The 24738-nt window shown below is 48.9% G+C and overlaps 1 protein-coding gene across 3 annotated transcripts in view; it reads right to left on the reverse strand.

Moving 5' to 3' along the window:
- The window catches only part of LOC132396574 (FYN-binding protein 1), a 164094-nt gene that overhangs the window by 18227 nt on the left and 121129 nt on the right, over positions 1-24738 (reverse strand). For 2 of the 3 annotated variants that reach the window (XM_059974247.1, XM_059974244.1), the window contains exons 11-15: positions 21148-21217; positions 19155-19301; positions 12915-12946; positions 11143-11206; positions 2020-2122 (exon numbers count right to left, since the gene is read on the reverse strand). In XM_059974247.1, the coding sequence (XP_059830230.1) occupies positions 2020-2122; positions 11143-11206; positions 12915-12946; positions 19155-19301; positions 21148-21217 (416 nt within the window). The remainder of the gene's footprint in view (positions 1-2019; positions 2123-11142; positions 11207-12914; positions 12947-19154; positions 19302-21147; positions 21218-24738) is intronic. The other variant, XM_059974245.1, reaches the window with a different exon arrangement.

Here is a 24738-nt window from a genome sequence, read left to right on the forward strand (position 1 = left end):
CCCGGCTTCACCTATCAGCTCCCAGCTTCTTCACCCCTCCCTCCCCACCAACCCGGCTTCACCTATCAGCTCCCAGCTTCTTCACCCTCCCCCCCCACCAACCCGGCTTCACCTATCAGCTCCCAGGTTCACCCCCTCCCCACCAACCCGGCTTCACCTATCAGCACCCAGGTTCACCCTCTCCCCACCAACCCGGCTTCACCTATCAGCTCCCAGCTTCTTCACCCCTCCCCCCCCACCAACCCGGCTTCACCTATCAGCTCCCAGCTTCACCCCCCCCCCCAACCCGGCTTCACCTATCAGCTCCCAGGTTCACCCCCTCCCCACCAACCCGGCTTCACCTATCAGCTCCCAGGTTCTTCACCCCCCCCCCCACCAACCCGGCTTCACCTATCAGCTCCCAGCTTCTTCACCCCCCCCCCCCCCACCAACCCGGCTTCACCTATCAGCACCCAGGTTCACCCCGTCCCCACCAACCCGGCTTCACCTATCAGCTCCCAGGTTCACCCCCTACCCACCAACCCAGCTTCACCTATCAGCACCCAGGTTCACCTCCCCCCCACCAACCCGACTTCACCTATCAGCTCCCAGGTTCACCTCCCCCCCACCAACCCGGCTTCACCTATCAGCTCCCAGGTTCACCCCCTCCCCACCAACCCGGCTTCACCTATCAGCTCCCAGCTTCTTCACCCCCCCCCCCCCAACCCGGCTTCACCTATCAGCTCCCAGCTTCTTCACCCCCTCCCCACCAACCCGGCTTCACCTATCAGCTCCCAGCTTCTTCACCCCCTCCCCCCAATGTGTCCTGGCCTCAGCAAAACGGAACCATTCATCATGGCCATTGTCTCTTGGAGACGGAATTGGGTATTGAGTACTGTACTATTCATTGAAGCCCTCAGGAGATGACCAGAGTGGTCTGGTTGAGGGATTGCATCATCCCAACCTGATTGACATCTGAGACCCCGTGAGTAAGGATAAAATAGGGTCTGGGGAACAAACCCTTTAGGCGCACCAGGAGAAACGCTAGAGATCCCATGACAGCATTTAATAGCGACAGCCGGTGGGGCCCGCGTGCATCCTTTTCCTTGGCCTAGGAATTGGCGGGACTGACCACGGAAGAACGGCTTAGCTAAAGAAGAGGCCACACCAATGAAATTTCGATGGATCGACATCATAAAAAGGAAAAGCTGGCAAGTTTCTAAGATCTCTCTCTTGACTCCAACCAAAGGCTGCAGCCTGCATGAACTGAGTGACTTTTATATTTCCATCGGACAATACATTTATCCCCTAGACAACGATAGAGCTTGTTTCTTATTGATTATTATTATACCCGCACTTTTAGATTTAGTATTAACGACATAATTATCTGTATGTTTGCATTAATATTATTTTTGTGTATTTTTACTAATAAATACTGTTTAAAAATAGTACCATCAGACTTCAACGGACCTCTCTATCTTTGCTGGTAAGTGACCCATTTACGGGATTCGTAACAGGACAGAGGACCATGGGAGAAAGAGAAGGATGAGAGAATCCAGAGGTTCTTATGTGCTAAAAGGAATAATGGGGTGGTGTACATGGATTCGTGGACTGGGCAGCAATCTGACAGTAGGGGGTGTGGGAAGCAGCTCCTGAATCTCTGATTACCTAATCTGTAATCAGCTTGTCACAACACGACGGGCCGAAAGGTCTGTTCTGCTCCACGTTCCATGTTCCGACTGGCAGAACAAGGTCAAAATTAAGCCTCCAGAAGCTATGGAAAAATAAGGGCAGCACAGTTGGCATAAGACTATTACATCGCCAGTGACCCGGGTTCAATTCCCGCTGCTGCCTGTAAGGATTCGTGTGTTCTCCCTGACTGTGTGGGTTTCCTCCGGGCACTGCATTTCCTCCCACAGTCTGAAACTGTACAGATTAGCTGGCTAATTGGTCACATGGTCTAATTGGGAAGCACGGGCTCATTGGGCAGGAAGGGCCAATGACAGTGCTGTATCTCGAAATAAAAGATCAAGCACTTACTTTAAATTTTTTCCTGAAGTCCTTTTCTTCTTTCTCGAGCTTTTTCATTCTTTTTGCATCCTTGTCATCTTTTTTGCCTTTGTTGGGAGTTCCCGGTTTCAAACTGCTCAACGGAGAGAGAACATGACTTTAAGGTCTTTGATTTTCACCCAAAATTTATGGATGGAGTCTTTCTTATTGCTTTCCCAACCCACCCTCCCACCCCACTTCTCAGTCATAAGAGTGATAGAACACTTCTCCACAGAAACAGGCCCTCCACGGCATAGGTCCAGTCTGTGCTGAACCGTTATTCTGCCTAGTCCCATTGACCTGCAGCTGGACTATAGCCCTCCATACCCCCACATCCAAACTTCTCTTAATCAAACCGGCATCCACCACGTCCACTCTCACCACCCTCTGAGTGAAGAAACACCCCTCAGATTCCTCTTTAATATTTCACCTTCACCTCTGATCTCTAGTTATCGCCTCACCCAACCTCAGTGGAAAAAGCCTGCTTGCATTTACCCCATCTATACCTCTCATAATTTTGTAAACCTCTGTTCAATCTCCCCTCATTCTCCTACGCTCCAGGGAATAAAATACCAACCTATTCAACATTTCCCTATATCTCAGGTCCTCAAGTCCTGGCAACATCCCTGTACATTTTCTCTGTACTTTCAAACTTACTGATATTTTTTCTGTAGATAGGAGGTCAAAATTGCACACAGTACTCCAAAATGGGCCTCATCAATGTCTTGTACAACTTCAACATAATATCCCAACTCCTGTACATAACAGTTTGATTTATGAAGGAACATAATCGCAAAAGAATCCCAGTAGAACAGATTGATCCGCTCCCCAGGCCGTGCTTGATCCCATAAAAATTTCAGGGTGGGAATGGTAAAGTGGCAGCAACAGGAAGCTCAGGGACTGGGATGTGAACGCAGGTGACAACCGGTCTGTGTTTATCCAGTGTACAGGAGACCACAGGGTGAACACTGAATGCAGTATACTGACTACTTGCCTGCTTCAGACTAACTTCTGCACCTGCTTTTGAGTTTTAAGGCACTGATCTGATTGGATTATGCAATAGAATTGTCCATCTCTGTTTTGTTAAAACATGTTCAGCATTCCAATGTATGATGGAAATGTACAAATAAAATACTGGTGAAATTTTATTGGAACTTAAGGACCCCCATCACCCAGGACGTGCCCTCATCTCATTGCTACCATCAGGGAGGAGGTACAGCCTGAAGACACACACTCATTGTTTTAGTAACAGCTTCTTCCCCTCCACTATCAGATTTCTGAATGGACAATGAACCCACGAACACCAACTCACTATTTTTCTCCCTCTCTTTTTGCACTATTTATTTTTTATGAAAACAACAAATTCCATGACATATGCTGGTGATATTAAACCGGATTCAGATTCTGATCCACATAATGGTGGCACATCTTCTTAAATGGCTAAAACACAGCTAGTTCTCCCACTGAACATCAAACATTATCATGTAATGTGGATCTGATGCAGGAAATGTTCATACCCAAGGCTGGGAGGAGCAATAAAAACAAGCGATCGACTACATGGATGAATAAAGATGTACATTAAAAAATCAAAGAAAAAGTCAGCTATAAAATAACAATAATTCATATTACTTTATTGATTCTGAGTGGGAAATCCTTTTGTTACAGCAGCAACATTTAAAAACACACTTAGCAGTGTGCAGACTCAACCACTAATAAAGTACAGAATAATAACACACAATAATTTACCAATATGCAATAATGTATGAAATAATAAAACAGAGACTATTGTATTGATGTGTGTTCTCCTGTCATACAGAGATGAACTTGTATATGCTTATTGCATTTGATTAGAAAGACATTCTGTAATAGTCCTAAGGTGTACAGAAAGAAATGGTAATGATGTTAACTGGAGGGTATATCGTAGTGCTTTAAAGTTTGTGAACTCTGTATAATTTTCTCTATTTCTGCATAAATATGAGCTAAAATGTGATCAGATCTTCATGTAAGTCCTAAAACTAGATAAAGAGAACCCATAAGACCATGAGACATAGGAGAAGAATTTGGCCATTCAGCCCATCGAGTCTACTCCACCATTCCATCATGGCTGCTCCCAGATCCCACACAACCCCATACACCTGTTTCCTTGCCATATCTTTTGATGCCTTGACCGATCAGGAAAGGATCAACTTCTGCCTTAAATATAACCTCAAACTTGGCTTCCACTGCAGCCTGTGGCAGAGAATTCCACAAATTTACTACTCTCTGGTTTAAAAAAGGGTTTCCCTTCAGTTTTGAGGCTGTGCCCTCTACTCCTGGATACCACCACCATAGGAAACATCCTCTCCATACCCACCCTACCTAGTACTGTCAATGTTCTGCAGGTTTCAATGAGATCCCGCTGCATTTTTTAGAATTCTGATGAGTACAGTCTCAAAGTTGCCAAACGCTTCTCATAACTTCTCATAACTTCATTCCTGGAATCATCCTCGTGTATCTCTTCTGGACTTCCCCTAATGACAACACATCCTTTCTGAGATATGGAGCACAAAACTGTTGACAATATTCCAAATGCAGCCTGACTGGTGACTTTATAAAGCCTCAGCATTATCTCCTTGCTTTTATATTCTATTCCCCCTGAAATAAATGCCAACATTGCATTTGCCTTCTTTACCATAGACCCAACCTGTAAATTAACCTTCTGGGAGCCTTGCACAAGGACTCTTAAGTCCCTCTGTACCTCTGATGTTTGAACTAAATTAAATAAATAACATTAAAACATTATACTTGTTAGTTTTTTTAATTGAGAAAAATGATCCCATATTACATGTATTTGATGGAAAAAGTATATGAACCTTTGCTCTCAGTAGCTGGTATGACCCCCTTGTACAGCAATAACTTCAACCAAACATTTCCAGTAACTGTTGATCAGTCCTGCACATCAGCTTGGAGGAATTTTAGGCCATTCTTCCTTACAAAACTGCTTCAATTCTAGGATGTTGGTGGGCTTCCTTGTATGAACCGCTTGCTTCAAGTCCTCCCACAACTTTTCTTTAGGATTAAGATCAGGTCTTTGACTCGGCCATTCCAAAACACAAATTTTCTTCTTTTCAAACCATTCTGTTTTACTCTTGTCTTTCGAATCATTGTCTTGTTGCATTATCCAACTTCTACTAAGCTTCAGTTGACAAACTGCTCTACTGTAAAATGTTTTGATACAATCTTGAATTAATTGTTCCCTTAATGATTATAAGCTGTCCAGACCCTGAGGCAGCAAAGCAGCACCAAACCACGATGCTCCTTCCACCATGCTCACAGTTGGGATGAGGTTTTGCTGTTGGTGTGCAGTGCCTTTTCCCCTCCAAACATACCAATGTGCATTTCTGCCAAAAAATTCAACTTCTGTCTCATCTGTCCACAGAACATTGTGGAACACCCAGGTGGTCTTTTGCAAACTTGAGATGTACAGCAATCTTTTTTTTGGAGAGCAGTGGTTTCTTCCACGAACACCATTCTTGTTCAGTGTTCTTGTAGTGTTCACATGAACAGAGACTTTAGCAAGTTCTAGAGACTTCTGCAGGTCTTTTGCTGTTACCCTTGGGTTCTTTTTCCCTACTTCATCATTGCATGTTGTGCTCTTGGTGTGATCTTTTCAGGACACCCACCCCTGGAAGAGTAGCAGCAGTACTGAGTTCCCTCCATTTGTAGAACATTTCTCTTACTCTGGACTGATGAACACTCAGGACTTTAGAAATTCTCTTGTCGCCTTTTCCAGCTTCATGCATCTCTACAATTCTTCTTTTAAGGTCCTCTGAAAGTAGTTCTGATTGAGGCATCGTGCACATAAACAGAACTCTCTTGAGAAGAGCAGGCTCTGTCAGTAACCTGACTTTGTGTGTCCTTTTATAGGGCGTGGCAGCTCTCCAACCCACACCTCCAATCTCATCTCATTGATTGGAAAGCCAGACTCCAAATAGCTTTTGTGTAAGACATTACCCCAGAGGGTCACATGTAAGATTGGATAATTTTTCCTCAATAAATAAATGAAGTATAATGTTTTTGTGTAATTTATTTAATTGAGTTCTCTTTATCTAGCTTTAGGAATTACATGAAGATTTGATCACAATTTAGGTCACATTTATACAAAATTAGAGAAAACTCTGCAGGGCTCACAAACCTTTTAGCACCACCGTATGAAAATGTGTGAGCTATAGTCAAGAGGAAAATTAGGATTGCCAAAAGAAGGATATTGCTGATAAAGCTAAGATTGACCCTGAGAGACTTTTTCAATACTTTAGTAGTAAAAGAAAAGTCAAAGAAGACGTTAAGTGTATTAGGAATAATAATGGGATGTTAAATTATGCAAAGAAAGACATAGTGGATACTCTAACTCATAGTGCAATAGCCTCTGCTTTAGTATTTAGTACATTATTATTGTATGTTGCTACATTATTATTGTGTATATTTTTATTCAGAACCTTATTACAGAACAACAAGGTGACAACAGAGGTGTGTTTGCTACTGAAGGCCCGTGACACAGCCTACAGATCGGGGGACAGGAGTGTGCTTCGCTCAGCCAGGTCTGTGCTTTCACTAGGGATCAGGAAAGTGAAAAGGGCCTACGAGGGCAAAATACCATATAACCATATAACAATCACAGCACGGAAACAGGCCATCTTGGCCCTCCTAGTTCGTGCCGAACTCTTAATCTCACCTAGTCCCACCTACCCGCACTCAGCCCATAACCCTCCACTCCTTTCCTGTCCATATACCTATCCAATTTTACCTTAAATGACACAACTGAACTGGCCTCTACTACTTCTACAGGAAGCTCATTCCACACAGCTATCACTCTTTGAGTAAAGAAATACCCCCTCATGTTTCCCTTAAACTTCTGCCCCCTAACTCTCAACTCATATCCTCTCGTTTGAATCTCCCCTACTCTCAATGGAAACAGCCTATTCACGTCAACTCTATCTATCCCTCTCAAAATTTTAAATACCTCGATCAAATCCCCCCTCAACCTTCTACGCTCCAATGAATAGAGACCTAACTTGTTCAACCTTTCTCTGTAACGTAAGTGCTGAAACCCAGGTAACATCCTAGTAAATCGAATACATGGACACTTCTGTGAACAGGTGACACCAGACGGATGTGGCAGGGAATTCAAGCTCTGACAGACTACAAGATCAGGCAGAAAACTGATGACAGCGACGCCTCTCTTCCAGACAGGCTCGACAATTTCTTTGCACGCTTCGAAGCATCAAACACTACAGCAAGGGGGAGAGCCAGTCCCTTCTTACCATCTGACCAGCCGGCTCCAATCATTGATTCAGAGCACACACGGAGGACCCTTGCCAGGGTCAACCCACGAAAAGCGGGAGGTCCCGACAACATCCCTGGACGTGAGCTCAAGGAATGTGCTGATGTATTAGCAGATGTCCTGACAGACATTTTCAACATCTCCCTTAGTCAAGCCATTGTCCCCAGATGCTTCAAAACCTCCACAATCATCCCTGTAGCAAAGAAATCAGTTGTAGCCTGTCTGAATGACTACAGTCCCGTTGCCCTGACCCCCATAGTGATGAAATGTTTTGAATGGCTTGTCAAGCCTCACATCACAGCCAGCCTCCACTCAGCGCTGGATCCTCTACAGTTTGCTTATTGTCCAAATCGCTCTACGGAGGACGCAATATCCACCACACTGCACACAGTTCTCTCTCACTTGGAAAATAAAGACACTTATGCCAGAATCCTGTACATTGATTTCAGTTCAGCGTTCAATACCATCATCCCGCAGAGACTAGTGGAGAAACTGTCGCTGCTTGGCTTTAACACTGCCATGTGTCACTGGATATTGGATTTCTTGACAGAGAGACCACAGTCAGTCTGTGTTGGCAGGAACATCTCTGACTCCGTCACACTGAGCACTGGATCCCCACAAGGCTGTGTGCTTAGCCCATTGCTGTTTACACTGCTAACACATGACTGTGCAGCCAGATTCAAGGAGAACCTGATCATTAAATTTGCTGATGATACCACAGTGGTGGGACTCATCAGCAAAAATGATGAAACAATGTACAGGGAGGAGGTCAAACACCTAGAGAGCTGGTGCAGTGACAACAACTTGATGCTTAATGTCACCAAAACCAAGGAGATGATCGTCGATTTCAGACGGTCTCAGCCTGAGCACACACCCCTCAGCATCAGTGGCTCCACAGTGGAGAGAGTGGAAAACATCAAGTTCCTTGGGGTGCAGATCTCAGACAATCTCACCTGGTCCAGGAACACCACTGGGATTGTGAAACGGGCCCAGCAGAGATTGCACTTTCTGAGGCAGCTTAAACAAGCATCACTCCCCACTATCATCTTATCTACATTCTACAGAGGCGTGGTTGAGACCTTTTGCATCACAACCTGGTACTCCAGCTGCAGTGCTGCCGACAAAAAAGCCTTGCAGAGGGTGGTTAGGGGAGCAGAGAAGGTTACTGGGGTCTCCCTACCTTCTGTCCAAGACCTCTTTCAGAGTCGATGCCTCCAGAAGACACGGTACATCATTAAAGACCCCTCACACCCTCTCCATAAACTGTTTGTTCTTCTGCCATCAGGTAAACATTACAGGAGCATCAAAACTAAAATCACAAGGCTACTAAACAGCTTCCTCCCACAGACAGTCAGGCTGCTAAATGTCTGCTCTACCTGACTCTGCTTTGGACACTTTTAACTTGCACTGGACACTTATAACTTGATTTTAACCGACATGTGGCTGTTGTGTTTTACTATTTATTGTTGTGTTTATTATTTAGTGTTGCGTTTGTTACGTTATGATTGCACTTGCCCCTGGGAAACGCTGTCTCATTCTGTCCTGCAGACCTGATGTATGGTTGGAATGACAATAAAGTTTTTGAATCTTGAATTATTAGTTAAGCCTGCACACTGCTGTGACGTTTTTAATTGTTGCTGCTGTAAAGAAAGAATTTCCCACTCAGGATCAATGGAGTACTATTATTATTATATTTTACTGGCATTCACTTGCAAAGATGTTAAGGGCAGAGAAAAACAAGGCCGTTCTAAGTGACTTAGAGATCTTAGAAAGTGAAGTCCTACTTCAGCTGAAAAGGTGGAGACTGGTTCAGGGGAGATGTCAGACTAACATCAGGAAGCTTTTCTTTACTCAGTGAGTTGTGTAGTTAAGAGTAATACCTTAGAGATCTTCAAATCTAAACTTGATAGTTATTTCAACACACTACGTGAACGGGAATTTGGCGAGCTTTGTTGGGCTGAATGGCCTGTTCTTGTCAAAAGCTTTCTAATGTTATGACAGCGACCCTTCCTGGCATGTCAGAGAAAGAAAAAGCTGGTTCCTAACTTCACGAAGACAGGTGGTGTACATGCTGAAGTTGACAGCTTCAAATTCCTAGGAGTGTGCATCTCCAAGAGCTCGTCCTAGTCTAACCATATTGACGTCATGACCGAGAAAGCTTGCCAACACCTCCATTTCCTCAGAAGGTTTAAGAAATTCAGCATGTCTCCTTTGACTCTTACTATCGACGCACCATTGGAAGCATCCATCATAATACATCACATCGAGTTTGACAACTGCTCTGCCCGTGACCGCAAAAAGTATGCAGAGAACTGCGCACTCAGCTCAGCACGTCACAGGAACCAGTCTCCTGTCTGTGGACACTGTCTATCCTTCTCACTGCCCACATAATCAAAGGCCCCATCCACCGTAGACATTGTCTCTTCTTTGCTCTCTCATTGGGCGGAACGAAAAACAAAAGCCTGATAACAAGTATCCAGCAGGCTCAAGGATCGCTTCTACCTGCTGTTGAACAGATCCCTGAGACGGCAAGATGGATTCTTGGCCTCATGTTCTATTTTGTTATGGTCTTGCAATTTATTGTCTGCCTGCGCTTTCTCTGTATCTTTATTCTATTATTACTGCTACATAGTACTACCTCAATGCACCATGGAGTGATTTGATCTGTATGGATGGCAAGAGGAAATTTTCACTGTATCTTGGCAGATTTGACAATAATAAGCCAATTTACAATTTGCCAATTTACAATTTACCAATTTAAATATTTAACCTGGCATGTTGTGGTCACACCTGGGAATTCTAACAGTAGTGTGGAGCTTAATATTCCATTTGCTGTTGAGGAATTAGTTCATCAATTGAGAGCACTCAGATTCCACACGAACTCCAGTCAGCTGACCTTCGGAGGTTGTATGCATCTTCATGCAATGTGGTTTCAGAGTTAGAGACTTCAGAGTCTGCCTGAGCATCAGAAACTTACAAGGCTTCTTGTGCTTGAGGATGAGGAACTTCCAAGTTATGCTTTGGACCAAGCAGGCTAACTTTTATTAATGACACGGCATGGTAGCATAGCAGTTAGCATAACGCCATTGCGGTCCCAGCAACCCAGGTTCAATTCCTGTAAGGAGCTTGTACGTTTTCTGTGACTGTGTGGGTTTGCTCCGGTTTCCATTCCAGTGACGTAAGGTTAATAGGTTCATTGGTCACATAGATGTAATTGGGTGGTGCAGGCTCGTTGGGCTGGAACCAATGGCAGGGTCGCTTTGTGGCCATGGCCTTAGCGATGACCAGGGCCTCACGGGTCACCTGCTGCAACTGCCCAGGAGATAAAAGCTGGAGGTGGTATGGCATGGTGGGCGTTCATGCTGTGTTGGGGACTGGCCCCTCCTGATGGTACTGCCCTCCAGTGTTCGCTCAGTGGAAGACAAGCTGGTTACCTTCATCTGTGGCTGCACCAGTGACAACTGGACTGATGCATCTACCATCAACCTACAGGAAGGGCCACTCAGTGACTTGGGCGAGATTATTTTATTCTGTGTGTGACTGTATGTTTACTGCCATCATAAATATCTGTGCTATGGTTGCCTTGTGCTGTGCCTGACCATTGGTTCTGTGTTTTGTACATTGGTCCTGGGGGAGCACTGTTTCATTTGGGCATTCATGCATGGTTTAATGATAACTAGGCTTAAACTTGAAGGGCCTGTTACTGTGCTGTACCTCTAAACAAAATCATCTCCCCTACAAACAGAATTGGCTCTACGGTTCACGTGTTGCACCCCAGGTAGGGCTGGGTGTACCTGAGTTCAGGAGGCGGAGGTGGGAAGTCTTCAGCACCAACATCATCGTAGATGTCTTCACCCCCTGCCAGAGAAGACAAAGAGAATTCTAAAACAACAGCAACTGAGAGTCCGTAGGTGCTGCAAATCAGCTAGAAAGTTAGTTGGTCATTGTAAATTGTCCATTGATTAGGCTAGGGTTCAATCGGGAATTGCTGAACACTGCAGCTCAAAGGGCTGGGAGGGCCTATTCCACACGGTATCTCAACAAAAATAAAAGCCCTCTTTTCATTCCTATCATCGTGCCTTAGAAAGCCTGGCCGAATTCTCAGTTTGATCCACACCCATTTTCTTGGAAAATGTAGGAGAACAAGGGGCAACCTTATGAAAATGTCTAAAATGATGAGGGGCTTAGATACAGTGGATGGTCACGGTCTTCCCCAGGGTGGGGGAGACCAAATCTGGGGGGGGGGCATAGATTTAGGGTGAAATGGGAAAGATTTCAAAGGGACCTGGGAGCAACTTTTTCACCCAGAGTGTGGTGAGTATCTGGATCAAGATGCCAGAGGACGTGGCTGAGGCAGGTACGATAGTATAATTTAAGAATACAGAACCATACGGCGAAGTATTGGCCAATCGGCCCACAATGTCGGGCTGACCCATATAAACCTACCCCACCAACGGCACTGTAGAATAGTGGTTAGTGTAACACTAATACAGCGCCAGCAACCCAGGTTCAATTCCTGCTGCTGCCTGTGAGGAGTCTGTACGTTCTCCCCACGACCGTGTGGGTCTCCTGCAGGTTCTCCACATTCCTCCCACACTCCTAAGACACACAGGTTGGCAGCTTCATTGGTCACGGGGGTGTAATTGGGCAGCGTGAGCTTGCTTGGCCAGAAAGGCTTGTTACTGTGCCGTATTTCTAAATAAATAATGACATAAAATAATATTTTCCTCCTTTCATCTTGAATCTTTGCCCTCTATTTTTATACCCCCCCCCCCAATGCTGGAAGGCCAGTTACCTCACCGTGTCTACCCATTTAACATCTCATAACCCAAGAAATACTGAATTGGTGGGGCTTGGAGTGGAGTGGGCCAAATGCAGGCACTGTGGTTGTAATAGACTGGATGGGCCGAAGTGCCTGTATCTCTGCTGTATTGTTCTATGGCTCTTGACTACAGCCTACTTGATGTTACAGGATTGACTGAGAGGGTCCAGAGGAGGCTCACAAGAATGCTTCAGGAATGAAAGGGTTAACGTGTGAGGAACATTTAATGCTTTGGGACTGTACTCGCTGCAATTTCCTTGAAACTTCAAATATTGAAAGGTCTGGATAGAACGGATATGGAAAGGATGTTTCCTATAGTGGGTGAGTCTGAGACCACAGGACACAGCCACGGAGTAGAACATTCCCTTAGAACAGAGATGAGGAGGAATTTCTCTCGCCAGACCGTGGATGGCCAAGTCATAGAGTATTCTTAAAGCAGAAGTTGATAGGTTCTTGATAAGGGTGTCAAAGGTTACAGCGAGGAGGCAGAAGGATGGGGTTGAGAGGGATAATCAGTCAGCCATGATGGAATGGCAGAGAAGACCTGATGGGGACTAATTCTGCTCTTCAGTCTGAAGGTTCATAACCCTACATTGTTCTTTGTCAGTCCCGGGACCCGTGACGTTGGAATCCAGCTTTGCAGTTCATGGCTCATGGCCCTGCTGGGAATATAATAAGTTCCCAATTACACAGCACAAATGATTAATACATATCATAACCACACCACGTAGGAAATGCCCTTACCTGCTGCAAACTCCGATGGGATAGGGGCAGGCCTGGGGAGATAAGAAATGCAGAGAAACTTACTCTCAGCCTGGGAAGTTAAAGAGGACTCGGCAAAGTCCGTAGGTGAATGAGAGCAGTGCAAGAGTAACACAACATTAGATACTGGTGAGAGGGAGGCAAGATTTGATCAGGTTAATAACTGTTAGACAATCAGATATAGAAACATTATACCGCCCAGTGAAAGCACTTTCAGAGTTCAGAGTTCTGCCTGACCACACGGAATCTGATCGGGATTGGAAATGGGAATCATGCTGTGATTCTGAGGGTAACTTTAACTGTCGCTCCAAATCCAGATGAATGCCAAGACCAGTAATGCAACAAAAATGTGACTGATACCCTCATGATGGTCACTTATGGTTGTCATAGCTGGGGGAGGGAATAGAGACAAGTTCCCATTACCTATTAAATGCTCACAATGGTGAATGTCTCAAAAAGTTTCTGACAACCAAGTCCAGCTCCTGGCCACGTGTGGCTTAGTTACTGAGCCCGGCGGGCGGAACCGTTTCTACTGATTACACAGAGAAGGGGTAAAGGTGGGTTACTGGCACCTTAAAACCAGTCACCGGACAGACGGGGCTCATCAGCTGTGATTAACAACTCACTAGGAGAAGGAAAACTCTGATCTCAAACCTCCACTGCCATGTGGCTATCCTCACTCTTGGGGAAGGCTTTGGGAGTGAACCCCAAGGGATAAATCCGGAGCTGGAGTCCCTAAGCCAGTCCTGCAGTGAGTTCAACGCTGATTGACACCTGGTGCGACCGCCGCTGGATCGGCTCCTGCCGTTCCTTTGCATTTATCCGATGTGCAGACGGGGAGCTTGCCACGCGGGAACAGCTCACTCTCCGTATCGAACAGCCCTGGCTTGCGCATCACATAGACAGCTGAGGCGCAGCATCCATTGTTAACCCCGACCAACAGAGACAACCCCCCCCCCCCACCAAACCATCATAATCACTTTCCCTTTTCACATTAACCTGGCTTTTCAGACACGCGAAGATGCTATTTCTATTCGGCTTGCCACCTAGATAACTCCATGGATAGGAGAGGAGTGGACGGCTATGGGCCAAATGAGGGCAGACATGACTAGCTGGCTGGGCATGGATGAGATAGGCCGAAGGGCGGTGTAGAATTCTGTAGACGGCTAACGTGGTCAAGTTATTGGGTATATTTAAAACAGAGGCTAAAAGGTTCTTGATTAGTCAGGGCATCAAAGGTTACGGGGAGAAGGCAGGAGAGTCGGTGGTGTGGAGTGCAAGATGACTGGGCACTGCAGCAGCCTTCTTCCGTCTGCCCAGTCATCTTGCACTCCACACCACCGGACCCTGTGGGGGCTGACCGTGTATGTCACGCACGAGGGGAATAACCCCTCAGGAGAGGATCCTACACGATTTGAGTGATTGTATGTACCTCCACTTGGATTCCGGTCTTCCGGTAAGACGGTGACGTGGTTGGTAACGGTTGCCATTCCGGGTCCAACAAAAGGTGCATAGGTGTGGCTTTAATGTCTTTTTCTTGTGATTGCGAGACCCTGCTGGACACCAGCAATGTAAAATACTGCAAGCCCAGTTTGCTGGTTCACCGACTGTGGTGGTGGGGCTGCGTGGTCTCAGTCGTTGTATTGTTCATGCAGTGGTGCCGCCTGTTACAGCCACCCAGGGGAGGTGTGGGAGAGAACAGAGACGTGGTAGCACGCTGGAGCCTCCTGACAGTGCTGCCCTCCAGTGGCCACTCCCTGGAACACGAGCTGAATTGCCTTTGCTTGCTGTGTGCTTGTTGTGGCAGAAACATGGCTCGAGGACAACATCCCACCCACCATCGATCTTCATGCTGCAACACGTGCCAAAATCATTTTGTGACAGTCACTGTGTGTTCTGTGCTTTGTACCTTGGCCCCAGAGGAACGATGTTTTGTTTGGCAGTATACATGCGAGATCTGATAGAGGTTTATAAAACGTGTGGTTGAATGACAACTAAACTTGAAACTGAGAAGCTTTACAAGGTGCAAGAGGCTTACATTGCTTGAGAGAGTGGCAGAGACTGTGATAAGTAAATTACTTTGACCGATGCTGGGGTAATTTCTCCTCTCCCTCTGTCCAAAGGATTATCTCAGAAATATTCCAGGCAGGATGTGGAGACTTTGGAGTGAGGGTTGCCTGTGTGCCACCTGCATTGGAGGATATGAGCTACCAGGCCTGGTTGGACAAACTTCTGTTCTTATCTCCACAGCAACCAAAGTCAAGGGGAGATCTGATAGAGGTTTATAAAATTATGAGCACAAGAGATCTTGCTGGGCAGCATGGCTTGAAGGACCAGAGGGGCCTGAATCTACACCGTATCCCAAAAAGTAAACAAATATTCTATAGAAACCTACGACAATTCGGACAGCATTGGGTATACGTAGGTGGAGGGGAGAGTCTCATTGAAACCTATCAAATATTGAAAGGCTTCAATAGAGTGGATGTGGAGAAGATGTTTTCTATAGTGGTTGAGTCTAGGACCAGAGGGCACGGCCTCAGAATAGAGGGATGTATATTTAAAGCAGAGATGAGGAGGAATTTCTTTAGCCAGAGGGTGGTGAGTCAACAGAGTTCAATGCCACAGACAGCTGTGGAGACCACGTCATTGAGATTGATAGGATTCATCAGGGTATCAAAGGTTACGGGGAGAAGGCAGGAGAATGGGATTGAGAGGGTTAATAAATCAGCCATGATGGAATGGCGGAGCAGACTCAAAGGGGAAATGGCCTAATTCTATTTTTTGTCTTGTGGTCAGAAGGGATTAGTTTAGTTAGGCATTGAATTACTAATTCAATTAGTTTGGTATAACATTGTGAGCTGAAGGGATTGTTTCTGTTCTGTACCATATTCTATATTCTACAACACTTTATAGTACCAGTGACTATAATTTCCACCAGTGTCTGTAAGGAGTTTGTACATTCTCCCCATAACTACGTAGGTTTCCTCTGCGTTCTTCCCACAGTCTAAAGGTGTACTGGTTGGTAGGTTAATTGGTCATTGTGAATTTTCCTGTGATTAGGCCAGGATTAAATTGGGGGATTGCTGGCTAACGTAGCTCAAAGGGGTGGACAGGCCTGTTCTATACTGTAGGTCAATAAATAAACAAACACTCTATATTCTCTGTTCAATGTCCAACAGATGGCTGTAGGTATTTGATATTCTCCGTTGAATAAATATTTGACATCCTCTGTTCTAGGTTATCTGTTCTACATCCAGCAGATGGCAGTCTTTCACTGTGTGAACAGGAGCTGGTATGACAAGCTCCAAGTGCTTCCTGTTTCACGAATCCTATCGCTCATTCGTAGTTCTGCTAAGACAGTGCAGCAGCCCAGAGCGAAGGGGCAAGACTACTTACCCGACCAAGAAAAGCCCTCTAAGACACTGAGTTTAAAAATAAAATTCCAGCCGCAACAAAACTTCCTCAGAAATGTAGAATTAAAAGAAAGAGGAAGTTGCTGGAGATCTGAAATAAATGCGGAGAGGATGCTGAAATTTCCAACAGATAAGCATCAGAGGCAGGGGGACTGAGTTAATATTTTTTTGGTTGCCTCCATCATCTTCAAAAGGTGATGCCTCAAAAAAGCAGCATCCATCATTAAGGACCCTCATCACCCAGGACATGCCCTCTTCTCATTGCTACCATCAAGATCGAGGGCCAGGAGCCTGAAGACACACACTCAATGATTTAGGAACAGCTTCTTCCCCTCCGCCATCAGATTCATGAATGCACAATGAATCCACGAACGCTAACTCACTAACACAAGAGGTTCTGCAAATGCTGGAAATCCTCCAGCATTTTCGCTCTGATTTTGAATCACATTTATTTTTATACATATTTCTTATTATAATTTATAGTAATTCTATGCTTTGCGCTGTACTGTTGCCACAAAACATCAAATTTCATAACACACTCAGTGGCCACTTTACCAGGGTACAGGAGTGGAACCTGGTGTGGTTTTCAGCTGCTGCAGTCCGTCCACTTCAATGTTCAACGAGTTGTGCATTCAGAGATGCTCTTCTGCACACCACTGTTCTAACGTGTGGTTATTTGAGTTACTGCCACCTTGAAACCAGCCTGGCCACCCAGGAATTTTTTTTGCACCATTCCCTGTAAACTCTAGAGACTGCTGTGCATGAAAGTCCCAGGAGATCAGCAGCTTCTGAGACAGTCAAACCACCCTGACTGGTGGCAACAATCAAAATCACTTCGACCACACTTCCTCCCCATTCTGACATTTGGTCTGAACAACTAAACTCTTGACCGTGACTGCATGCTTTCATGCACTGAGATGCAGCCACCTGATTGGCTGGTTAGATACTTGCTTTAACGAGCAGGTGTATCTAATAAAGTGGCCACTGAGTGCTAATAAAACCGAGTCTCTAACTGGACTCTGCTGTTTGAGCCGAAATTTAATTCTGTGCCTTTCTCCTCAGACGCTGTCTGATCAGCAGAGTATTTCCTGAATTTTCTGACCTGCTAGTGAAACAGTTCCGACTCCAGGCACTCTCATGGGATTATTTCTGGGACAGAAACCCGCCACACGGATTGCTGGAGGAATCCAGCAATTTTTCCACCAAAGCAGATGCCAGGCCATTCGTTCCAGAATTATTTAATTATCTGAAAGTTCCTCGGCTGTCTTGGTGGGACAGAAATGCACGTCACTCGAGTAATAGTTGAGCAGACAGCCATCTGTCTGCCACGCTAGTGCAGTGGAAATCCTGGTGTGAGACGAGCTCAGAGAATGGAACGAGCTGGCAGCAGAAGTCATGGACGAGGTACAATTGCAACACTGAGGACAAGTTTGGATTGATACATGGATAGGAGGGGTATGGTCCGGGTGCAGATTGACAGTTCGACACAGATGGGCCCAAAGGCTTCTATCTGTGCTGTAGTCTGTATGAATTTTTGACAAGTATGGTACAATAATTCCAGCACCCCCCAGACCAGGTCAGAATTCACTGTTATAAACACAAGAGATTCTCCAGATGCTGGAAATCCAGAAGAACATGCACAAAATGCTGGAAAAGCTCTCGGGCAGAATCCAAGGAGAGGAATAAAACAGTCGACATTTTGGGCCGACAAAGAGTCTTGCTCTGAAATGTCGACTGTTCTATAGATGCCTCCTGACTTGCTGAGGTTGTCCAGAATTTTGTGCGTTACTCTGAAATTCACTGTTAAATGGTTGGAATGACCCGTGAATGGGAAATTTGTTTTAACAGTATTGTACTTGGGACAAGTTCCAGGTGCTTGCCCAAGGGCAGTGAGGATAAACCAGGTGTCATGGAGCCCGACGGACTCAGTGTTAATGACGGCAGGGCCCCTGCTCAGCAGAACTTCGGCAGCCTGGCTGACGAGCAGCCAGCACCACCTGCTGATGGGATTGCTAACCCAGTCCTCTCTGAAAATGGCCGGGGGTGCACTGCTACCGGGTGCCCTGTCTGGGGAGCTGCATTGCCTTGGTTGTAGTGCGGATTAGGCCCTCGTGTTGTGGGGGTCGCCTGTTGCAGCTGCCCGGGGAGGAGACACCGAGGGTGGTGTGGGAGGGAGCAGAGGCCTCTGTGGGCGTAGTGGATTCTGTACCGGGTTGAGGGCAGGCCCTTCCTTTGGTGCTGCCCTCCAGTGTTCGCTCAGTGGAATAACAAGCTGGATGAAGACAACATCCCATACATCATCAATCTACAAGCCATAGCACTTGGGGTGCTGGGCTGTATTTTTTTTTCGTGAGATTGCATGCTTTCTGATCTCGAAACCATGTGTGCTATATGCTCTGTGAGCTGTGGTAATATGATGTGCAGCTCGTTCCCAGAGGAACACTGTTCCGTTTGGCTGTATTCATATATTACTGAATGATAATTAAACTTGAGCTTGACTTTACAAACATGCATTAGGCAGAGACAGACCATCCAACAATAAGCCCACGTGACCCATGGAAATAATCAGAGACATTGTCATGGAATAACATGAAAAAGCAGGCAAGAAGATCAAGTGGGGTAAAGATCAAATAGAAACTAATTTCTTTGTAGTTTGCCCTTATTGATTGGGTTAGAGTCAGTGAGTAACTGATGCTGCTAAACAGCAAGACAGGGTCAGTTCTCAAGCAGTAATACACCATCTCCAATGTATTAGTACTGGGCTGGAGTTATTAGTAGGATGATGATCTGGCTACATCTGGTGTCTTACGGGAGCTGGCGTTCACCGCTTTCACCCTGTATTTCACTGCTCTCCTTTTCTTTCGCCTTTTTCTCTTTGCCGTCTGTCTCCACCTTCTTCTTCTTCAGGAGTCCCCAGGACCAAGACCCGAGCTTTGATGCTTCCTGTGGCGTAGGACTTCAAAGCACGCAGGGCATTATTACTAGTTATCAAACCCCAGGCACTAGCAGGATGACCCAAAACCTTTTGCTCCCCAACATGACCACTAAAATGTTGGTTTAGCATCCTCAAACTCTGACCTTACAACAGGAATAACATAAATAACCTACCAAACTTGTAAGAGGTTTGTGGTAGCATTGCTGTTTGGGTAACACTATTCCAGTGTCAGTGATCAGGGTTCAATTCCTGTAAGGAGCTTGTGCGTTCTCCCCATGATTGCACGTGTTTCCTCCAGGGGCTCTGGTTTCCTCCCACAGTCTAAAAGTCGGTAGGTTAATTGGTCACATGAATGTAACTGGGTGCTTTGGGCTCATTGGGTCAAGATTGGCCTTTTATCATGGTGTGTCCCTAACTAAAATAAAATAAAGTCTCCTTCATGTTTGTAAAGCTTATGAACAAAGATCCTCACCATCTGGGCCAGGCCATCTTCTCCCAGTACCCACTGGGCAGGGGGCACACCACCAGGTTCAGAAACAGCAACACCGTTAGTGTAATGCTGTATGACTGGGTTCAATTCCCGCCCCTGCCCGTAAGGAGTTTGTACATTCTCCCTGTATGGGTTTTCTCCAGGTGCCCCAGCTCCCCCCAACATTCCAGGGACATACGGGTTAGGGCGAGTGAGTTGTGGACATGCAATGTTGGAGCCAGAAGAACGGCAACCTCACGAGCTGCACCACGGTCCAGCCCGTCCTCGGACCATGTCGGCCGTTGATACAAACGGCACCTTTCACTGTTGGTTCAACGTACATGTGACAAATAAAGCTAATCTTTCATCTTTTAAAAGTCTGACCACAGAAATAATTTCTCCAGAAAGATGGAGGGCTGGAAGAAGTCAAACACTCCCTCAAGAGAATAATTCCAGAAATGAAAGGGTTAACATATGAGGAGCATTTGATGTCTCCGGGCCTGTACTCACTGGAGTTTAGAAGAATGTGGGAGATCTCACTGAAACCTATTGAACATTGAAAGGCCTAGATAGAGTGGATGTGTAGAGGATGTTTCCTACAGTGGGGGAGTCTGGGACCAGAGGGCACAGATAGAGTGGATGTGGAGAGGATGTTTCCTACAGTGGGGGAGTCTAGGACCAGAGGGCACAGATAGAGTGGATGTGTAGAGGATGTTCCCTACAGTTGGGGAGTCTAGGACCAGAGGGCACAGATAGAGTGGATGTGGAGAGGATGTTTCCTACAGTGGGGGAGTCTAGGACCAGAGGGTACAGATAGAGTGGATGTGGAGAGGATGTTTCCTACAGTGGGGGAGTCTAGGACCAGAGGGCACAGATAGAGTGGATGTGGAGAGGATGTTTCCTACAGTGGGGGAGTCTAGGACCAGAGGGTACAGATAGAGTGGATATGGAGAGGATGTTTCCTACAGTGGGGGAGTCTAGGACCAGAGGGCACAGATAGAGTGGATGTGGAGAGGATGTTTCCTACAGTGGGGGAGTCTAGGACCAGAGGGCACAACCTCAGAATAGAGGGACGTCCTTTAGAACAGAGACGAGGAGGAATTCCTTTAGCCAGAGGCTGGTGAACCTGTAGAATTCTGTAGACGGCTAACGTGGTCAAGTTATTGGGTATATTTAAAACAGAGGCTAAAAGGTTCTTGATTAGTCAGGGCATCAAAGGTTACGGGGAGAAGGCAGGAGAGTCGGTCTAAGAGAGAAAATAAATCAGCCATGATGGAATGGTGGAGCAGACTCGATGGGTCAAAAGGTCTAATTCTGCTCCAATGTCTTATGGTCTCAGTGCAGTTCAACAAAGCCCACATCCCCCCCGCCTGCAGTCACCGATTACTGTCCACTTACTTAGCATCTTCAGGCATTTCATCCACGTCGTCGTAGATTTCTTCACCGGGCGGAGGGGGCGGGAAACCACCTGTGGTAGACCGCGAGACACAAAGCCGTCAGATCCTCAGCTGCACACGTTCGTGGATCACAATCGGGATTAGAGGGGGCGAGTCTGAGAAACACCTTCACCTCTGAGGGGAACCGGATGGTGGGACGAGCTAGTCGAGGGACCATCACAATGCCAAGGACGCATGAGAAAGTGGGATGAACGTGGTATTTAAGGTTACACTGAGCATGAAACGAGCTGCCATGCATTAGGGTACGGGTTCAATTGTAACTGTTCGGAGAAGTTTGGATGGGCTGTGGTCCAGGTGCGGGCCAATGAGACTAGGCAAAAGAACAGGTCAAGCACGATGAGGCGGGCCGGATGGACTAATTCTGTTTATGGTCTCTAAATTCTTCAAAGGACTCTTCATCATCTGTCCCTGATATTTATTGCTTATTTATTCATTATTATTTTGTTTGTCTTTGCATTTATCTTGTATGCCTGCAAGACAACGGACCTCAGGGTTGTCTATGTGTTGCATTTAAACACGAGCAAGTCTGCAGATGCTGGAAATCCGGAGCAACTCACACAGAACTCACACTGGAGAGCAGGGGAGAGTCGGGGGAACCGATGGGCAGGGGGAGAGTCGGGGGAACCGATGGGCAGGGGGAGAGTCGGGGGAGGTGATGGGCAGGGGGAGAGTCGGGGGAACCGATGGGCAGGGGGAGAGTCGGGGGAGGTGATGGGCAGGGGGAGAGTCGGGGGAACCGATGGGCAGGGGGGAGTCGGGGGAACCGATGGGCAGGGGGAGAGTCGGGGGAACCGATGGGCAGGGGGAGAGTCGGGGGAGGTGATGGGCAGGGGGAGAGTCGGGGGAACCGATGGGCAGGGGGAGAGTCGGGGGAACCGATGGGCAGGGGGAGAGTCGGGGGAACCGATGGGCAGGGGGAGACTCGGGGGAACCGATGGGCAGGGGGAGACTCGGGGGAGGTGATGGGCAGGGGGAGAGTCGGGGGAACCGATGGGCAGGGGAGAGTCGGGGGAACCGATGGGCAGGGGGAGAGTCGGGGGAACCGATGGGCAGGGGGAGAGTCGGGGGAGGTGATGGGCAGGGGGAGAGTCGGGGGAACCGATGGGCAGGGGGAGAGTCGGGGGAACCGATGGGCAGGGGGAGAGTCGGGGGAACCGATGGGCAGGGGGAGACTCGGGGGAACCGATGGGCAGGGGGAGAGTCGGGGGAACCGATGGGCAGGGGGAGAGTCGGGGAGGTGATGGGCAGGGGGAGAGTCGGGGGAACCGATGGGCAGGGGGAGAGTCGGGGGAACCAATGGGCAGGGGGAGAGTCGGGGAGGTGATGGGCAGGGGGAGAGTCGGGGGAGGTGATGGGCAGGGGGAGAGTCGGGGGAGGTGATGGGCAGGGGGAGAGTCGGGGGAGGTGATGGGCAGGGGGAGAGTCGGGGAGGTGATGGGCAGGGGGAGAGTCGGGGAGGTGATGGGCAGGGGGAGAGTCGGGGGAGCTGATGGGCAGGGGGAGAGTCGGGGGAACCGATGGGCAGGGGGAGAGTCGGGGAGGTGATGGGCAGGGGGAGAGTCGGGGGAGCTGATGGGCAGGGGGAGAGTCGGGGGAACTGATGGGCAGGGGGAGACTCGGGGAGGTGATGGGCAGGGGGAGAGTCGGGGGAACTGATGGGCAGGGGGAGAGTCGGGGAGGTGATGGGCAGGGGGAGAGTCGGGGGAGGTGATGGGCAGGGGGAGAGTCGGGGGAGGTGATGGGCAGGGGGAGAGTCGGGGGAGGTGATGGGCAGGGGGAGAGTCGGGGGAGGTGATGGGCAGGGGGAGAGTCGGGGGAACTGATGGGCAGGGGGAGAGTCGGGGGAGGTGATGGGCAGGGGAGACTCGGGGAGGTGATGGGCAGGGGGAGACTCGGGGAGGTGATGGGCAGGGGGAGACTCGGGGAGGTGATGGGCAGGGGGAGAGTCGGGGGAACCGATGGGCAGGGGGAGAGTCGGGGGAGGTGATGGGCAGGGGGAGAGTCGGGGGAGGTGTTGGGCAGGGGGAGAGTCGGGGGAGCTGATGGGCAGGGGGAGAGTCGGGGGAACTGATGGGCAGGGGGAGAGTCGGGGGAACTGATGGGCAGGGGGAGAGTCGGGGGAGGTGATGGGCAGGGGGAGAGTCGGGGGAGGTGATGGGCAGGGGGAGAGTCGGGGGAGGTGATGGGCAGGGGGAGAGTCGGGGGAGGCGATGGGCAGGGGGAGTGTCGGGGGAACCGATGGGCAGGGGGAGAGTCGGGGGAGGTGATGGGCAGGGGGAGACTCGGGGAGGTGATGGGCAGGGGGAGAGTCGGGGGAGGTGATGGGCAGGGGGAGACTCGGGGAGGTGATGGGCAGGGGGAGAGTCGGGGGAGGTGATGGGCAGGGGGAGAGTCGGGGGAGGTGATGGGCAGGGGGAGAGTCGGGGGAGGTGATGGGCAGGGGGAGAGTCGGGGGAGGCGATGGGCAGGGGGAGTGTCGGGGGAACCGATGGGCTTAGGGGAGAGTCGGGGGAGGTGATGGGCAGGGGGAGACTCGGGGAGGTGATGGGCAGGGGGAGAGTCGGGGGAGGTGATGGGCAGGGGGAGACTCGGGGAGGTGATGGGCAGGGGGAGAGTCGGGGGAACCGATGGGCAGGGGGAGAGTCGGGGAGGTGATGGGCAGGGGGAGAGTCGGGGAGGTGATGTGCAGGGGGAGGGATGGGAAAGTGATGGGCAGGGGGACAGAACAGGGGAGAGTCGGGGAGCTGATGGGCAGGGGGAGAGTCGGGGAGGTGATGGCAGGGGGAGAGTCAGGGGAGGTGATGGGCAGGGGGAGAGTCAGGGGAGGTGATGGCAGGGGGAGAGTCAGGGGAGGTGATGGCAGGGGGAGAGTCGGGGAGGTGATGGGCAGGGGGAGAGTCAGGTGAGGTGATGGCAGGGGGAGAGTCGGGGAGGTGATGGGCAGGGGGAGAGTCGGGGGAGGTGATGGGCAGGGGGAGAGTCGGGGAGGTGATGGCAGGGGGAGAGTCGGGGAGGTGATGGGCAGGGGGAGAGTCGGGGAGGTGATGGGCAGGGGAAGAGTCGGGGAGGTGATGGGCAGGGGAGAGTCAGGGGAGGTGATGGGCAGGGGGAGAGTCAGGGGAGGTGATGGGCAGGGGAGAGTCGGGGGAGGTGATGGGCAGGGGGAGAGTCGGGGAGGTGATGGGCAGGGGGAGAGTCGGGGGAGGTGATGGGCAGGGGGAGAGTCCGGGAGGTGATGGGCAGGGGGAGAGTCGGGGAGGTGATGGGCAGGGGGAGAGTCGGGGAGGTGATGGGCAGGGGGAGAGTCAGGGGAGGTGATGGGCAGGGGGAGAGTCAGGGGAGGTGATGGCAGGGGGAGAGTCGGGGAGGTGATGGGCAGGGGGAGAGTCGGGGGAGGTGATGGGCAGGGGGAGAGTCGGGGAGGATGGGCAGGGGGAGAGAGCTGAGCAACATGGAGTAGGATTGGTGGGAGCAGTCAGAGAGCTGGCCGAGGCATGATGGGCTGGACGGCCTCCCTCTATGTCATCAGGCG

This window comes from Hypanus sabinus, chromosome 7, assembly GCF_030144855.1.
Source record: "Hypanus sabinus isolate sHypSab1 chromosome 7, sHypSab1.hap1, whole genome shotgun sequence".
Classification (NCBI taxonomy): domain Eukaryota; kingdom Metazoa; phylum Chordata; class Chondrichthyes; order Myliobatiformes; family Dasyatidae; genus Hypanus; species Hypanus sabinus.